The sequence below is a fragment of the Solanum lycopersicum genome, chromosome 10 (genome assembly GCF_036512215.1).
Source record: "Solanum lycopersicum chromosome 10, SLM_r2.1".
Classification (NCBI taxonomy): domain Eukaryota; kingdom Viridiplantae; phylum Streptophyta; class Magnoliopsida; order Solanales; family Solanaceae; genus Solanum; species Solanum lycopersicum.
In genome coordinates, this window is record NC_090809.1 from 24,342,844 (window position 1) to 24,347,972 (window position 5,129).

The following is a 5,129-nucleotide window of genomic DNA, read 5'->3' on the forward strand; positions in this document are numbered from 1 at the left end:
GCTCAGTCCGAGATACATTGGGCCTTATCAGATTGTTCGTAGGATTGGCAAGGTTGCCTATGAGTTGGATCTACCTTCTGATTTGGAGGCGGTACATCCAGTCTTCCATGTATCGATGCGACGTAAATGTATTGGTGATCCTTCTAGAGTATTCCCTGTAGATGATATTCAGGTAACAGAGGAGTTGTCATATGAGGAGAAACCCGTGGCTATACTTGATCGTCACGTTAGAAGGTTACGTACTAAGGATGTGGCTTCCGTCAAAGTGTTGTGGCAAAATAACAATAGGGAGGAGATGACTTGGGAAGCAGAAGAAGAAATGAAGAATAAGTATCCTTACTTGTTCCCCGTACCTGCAGGTAATTCAATTCCTAGCTTGACTATATTGATAGATAATGAGATTATGTAGTTGTGAGGCATCTGTAAGTTATGGAATGTAGGTTGATAGGTATAACTTTTAGAGAGACCTCGCTGGAATTTGTTTTTGCAAGACGTTAACTTAACATTCGAGGACGAATGTTCCTAAGGGGGGAAGGATGTTATGCCTCATATTTTTTTTATACGTAGTGCGCATCGTGAACTTGAAGACGTAAAGAAATATTAGGCAAGGATGTTATTTACAAATGTGATATTAAGTATGAGTTGGCTAATGTAAGTACCATTAACTTTAAGTGAGGGATTAATTAGTGGCTAATTTAGATTGATTTAATCCAATGGGCCCCACCACTCATAATTGGTGGCTGATTAGGATTAATTTAATCAAGTGGGCCCCACCACAAAAGGCAAAAATGAAAAAGGAATCAGATTGTTGGATGGCCTTAGTTGACAGGTGTAAAGGGGGGCTGCCTCCACTTCATACTATTAAATGAGGTGGAGAAATCTACTCCATGCTAAATATAGTGGTGAAATGCATTGCTGCATATCATCTTCTTCTTCACCACTTGTTTTAGGCAGCCATGGAAATGGAGAAACCAACCCTGCAAATCTTGGCCAGCAGCTGCAAATAATTTGATTAATAGCTTGAGCAGTAAATATTGGACGTGCGGCTCGATTATACGGTATGTAACGCTGTCCCTTCTTTCGTGCTTGGCATGACTTTTAAAAATAAGCGAATAACTGACAGATTTGATACTTACCTCTAGAGCGTCTAGGTGACGTATATTCTTGCTTCCACAATTATTCCTCTATATATCGGCTATGTCTAAGGCTATGATGATCTCTAATATCTGTGGTAATGCTTCTTAGAGTCATTGAGATTTTATGTTTCCATATCGTATTAAAGGTTCATAATATTGATAAAACATTAATATTTGGTAATACTCCTTGCTGGTTCACGTTGATTGTTCTATTGAGTTATAAGAAATGATTTTAATTGCATATGGTTGCTCATAATATTCTGCTCGTGCATAGAGTCATTTATCATTTCACCGAGTCCCGGGCCGGGTAATATTCTTGCGGAGTTTCTTGCATATGTCACCGAGTTCCTCACTAGAGGGCCGGGTATGTATATTATATATATGATTGGTGATGAGGATAGTTATGATGATGATGATGACGGAGATGATGTGATGATTATTTTGCCGAGCCCCTTACTAGGGAAGCTGGGCACCTTAAATGTTAAATATATGCATGATTTTCACTTAAAAGGCTATATGTGTAGAGATATTTTGTTTCGACTTGCCATATTGGTATCCTGTCATCTTTACCTTATGCTTTACATACTCAGTACATTGTCCGTACTGACCCCCCTTTCCTTGAGGGGGATGCGTTTCATGCCCGCAGGTGTAGACGCACAGTTCGGTGATCCTCCGGCCTAGGATATCTACTCTACTTATTGGGAGAGCTCCACTGTTCCGGAGCCCAGTCGTTTTGGTACATAACTTTTGTGTAGTCTTTTGCTCGTCTATGGGTATGGCGGGGCCCTGTCCCGTCGAGTTTCACTAATGTACTCTTAAAGGTCTGTGGACATTATGTGGGTTGTATATATATGTTTTGGATAATGGTCTGGACATGGTTTGTTTGGGATGTCCGCTTGTACAGGGGCAACCTTGTCAGCTGCGTACATCATTGTGTATTGTGTAGTGGCAGCCTTTTCGGCATACGTATGATATTATGCTTTGAATAGTGGCGGCCTTGTCGGCTCGCGTATGCTGTTATGGTTGAATGGTTATGACTCCTTATGTGAAAGGTCCTCTTATATATATATGACGTTGGGGTTGGCTTGATTCGATTAAATTCCATATTGTCTTAGTTTCAGTTGGTTATACTTAGCAGGTTTGTATGTGGGTGTCCAAAACGGGCACTAGTCACGGCCCATCGGGTTGGGTCGTGACATTTTTGTCTTAATCTTTTGTTGAATTTTTTGTAGATTTCATGTAATGATTTCTTGGTTTCAATCCTTAGTGATTTCACTTATTTTACATTCATTTTTAGTTGCATTTTGTACCATTTTGTTTGCCGGAACCCAACCTACCAAATGTTGGAAATTTGTTCACTATTTTCAGCTTCTTTTTATCATCATTCAAACGTTAATTCTTAAGGAATTTGATGGATCACTCGATGCATCTTTAAGTGTAATATTTTGATGATTGTGTTTAGACAAGAATTGTCATTTCATCCATAACCTTTACAACACTTTTACAGCTAATAATTTACAGAAACATTCGCACATAAAATTCAACTATAAAAACATTTTCACATATTTTCGGTTGACATAACTTAACATGCTTACAATTTCAAAAACATAATAAAGAACACATTAGCATGAAAATCAAACTTCATACTTAAAATACCAGCAAACTTACCAACAACATGATTTATAACCTATTTCACATTGAGATCTAAGGGATACTAGGGACAAAGAGTTCGACAAGAACGGGAACAACCATTGTTTTCGAGTAGATTCATCTGAGCCTTAAGGGTCTCTAGGGAACGGTAACAGGAGTAAGAAAACCCATATCTTATTTTGAAGTTCAAATCTTGATGTTGCTTCCCAAAAAACCCACTCAAGAACACGTCTAAGCCTCCTCAATATTAACTCCAGTCGAATGACAACCTCTATTACCCTAGTGTGCGATTAATGTTTGTTTTCTTGTGATTTCGTGTGAGTTCTTCAAGTGTGAAGAACTTGGTTTATTTTTCTGCTTTTGTATCTTATTTTGGCAGAGAAAAAATGTGAGAAAGAATAACAGAGATTGAGCTTGAGAGTGGAGAGATAAACGTAAGAGAGAGTAGGAGTTATATTAGTCTTAGGAGTCTAGTTTAGGATTTAGTCAAGTAAAGTTTACTTAATTATTAAAAATCTGATTTTTATTTTATTTTAAATCATCTAATGAATAATAATAATTATTAATTATATTAATTAATAGCATAAATAAAAATCATATTAATTTATTGCTTTCACCTAGGATCGAACCCGGGTGAAGCAAGACTTCACTTCAAGAGCTCAATTTCGGCTCTCTCCCCCAAAATTGCCCATCCACCTTATTAATTAAATAATTAATTATTTATTTAGGGTAATTAAGATACTACCCTTATCCTATAAAAAGACTATTTTACCCCTAGACTCTCCAAACCTAGGATTTCCTCTTTTTATGTCTGGTAAAGACTCCTTCGAGTAAATCTTTACATTCGAGAGTTCTACATTGTTGGACCCAACCTTTCCTAGCAAAACTAACCCCCCAAGTTAGTTTTCTTGGATGTACCAAGGGTTACATAGTCTGTTTCTACGCGCATCAATCCGTGTGAACCTGGTTTAATCGTAGGCATTCTAGACACATTAAGCATTACTAAGCATATTCATTTTTTTTAGGGTTGTCACATTATCCCCCTTAGGAACATTCATCCCCGAATGACACTACTCTTTACTAACAATAAGTAAGTCATCTATAGAATGTATGCCTACATAGGTAATTCAATATTTCCCATTGGTGAATATCTGATTCACATATTAACATGATGGCGCACATCCTTGAAACCTAGTAGTAACTTCACATTAATGGACTAAGGAACTTTTTCCGAAACTAGTCTCATCAAAGCATACAACATAAGTAAACATGTAAGTCATACAAATCAACATCCAACATGATGAATCAAACATATTTACCTCATACTAATACATAAACACCATACACAGTCAAATACCTGAAGGGCTTATTGAGGCTACTCATCCAAGACTTCAAGAGAAGTGTCTTTCCCTGTACCCGTATACTTGAGTGCGAGGAATAGTTGCCTCCTTGGAGCCTCTTCGCTTGGACCACTTGACTGAACTCTCTCCTTCCCTTGTTCTTAACGTCTCCTAATCGGACAATCCTTCACCATGTAACCCGGTTTGCCACAACTATAACAAGCATTAATGCTCATCATACACTCTCCTGCATGTAGTTTGCCACATTTCCTGTAAGGTGGTCTCTCCAAAGGTGTATCTACTTCATTATTTCTCTTAACTCTAAACTCGGAATTCCTATCATGGTAACCCTTGAATGAACTTGACTCCCCTTGGTGGAAGAGTCCCTTCTTAAACCTGGGCTTATCCCTAATTTCAGTACTAGTCTTCCTAGAAAAAATATTCTCAGATTGTCTTTACCTGTTCCCCGCCCTAGTATGCTTCCTATTCCTATTTTCCTCCACTTATTGGACATGGACAATAAGCCTGGAAAGACCCATGCTGGAATGCAACATAGCTGCCCTACACTCCTCCTCGAGATTCTCAACAATCTTAGATCCAGTGTAAACGGGAGGATTCATCCTCGTGAAGTCCCTTAACTTGCTAGCCATGGTGCAAGTAGGTGGGTTCTCCCTGAAAACACCTTGTTGATCTGCCTTCATTTATCCTCGTATTCATCATTATGAATCTCAAGAGTTGATGCTAGATACGCTCTTAACACAATGAAACAGACATTAGAGAAGGTAGGATAAGATAAAAAAAAGGGAATTTTCCTATGCATCACGTAGTCTCTAATTCAGGATAGTGGTGCACTTCACTACCATTACTTAGAAACTACTCAATGTGGTTGATGTGAACTTATTATCCTCGGAATTTAACCTAGTTCTATGATACCAACGTCTTCATATTCAAAATCTAGACCGCAGACGCGACCGGTCAGAGGTCGCACATAAGCCTACATAGG

General features: G+C 38.3%; 1 protein-coding gene and 1 long non-coding RNA gene across 2 annotated transcripts; one reads left to right on the forward strand and one right to left on the reverse strand.

Moving 5' to 3' along the window:
- Positions 1-908: 908 nt before the first annotated feature.
- LOC138339163 (uncharacterized) lies at positions 909-2,000 on the forward strand. Its single transcript, XR_011212192.1, has 2 exons — positions 909-1,058; positions 1,783-2,000. It is a non-coding gene; the product is annotated as an uncharacterized lncRNA (long non-coding RNA).
- A 2,287-nt stretch (positions 2,001-4,287) lies between these two features.
- On the reverse strand, positions 4,288-4,827 carry LOC104649816 (uncharacterized). Its single transcript, XM_010329372.1, has 2 exons — positions 4,652-4,827; positions 4,288-4,555 (listed from the first exon to the last, which is right to left on the reverse strand). The coding sequence occupies exons 1-2, from the start codon at positions 4,825-4,827 to the stop codon at positions 4,288-4,290; spliced, it is 444 nt and encodes a 147-aa protein (XP_010327674.1).
- Positions 4,828-5,129: the final 302 nt, after the last annotated feature.

Excerpts from the sequence above, each read along its gene's own strand:
- LOC104649816 (XM_010329372.1), bottom strand. The coding sequence starts at position 4,827 with ATGAAGGCAGATCAACAAGGTGTTTTCAGGGAGAACCCACCTACTTGC. Across the intron at positions 4,556-4,651 it reads TCCAGCATGGGTCTTTCCAG|GAAGACTAGTACTGAAATTA; the intron begins GCTTATTGTCCA and ends TATTTTTTCTAG.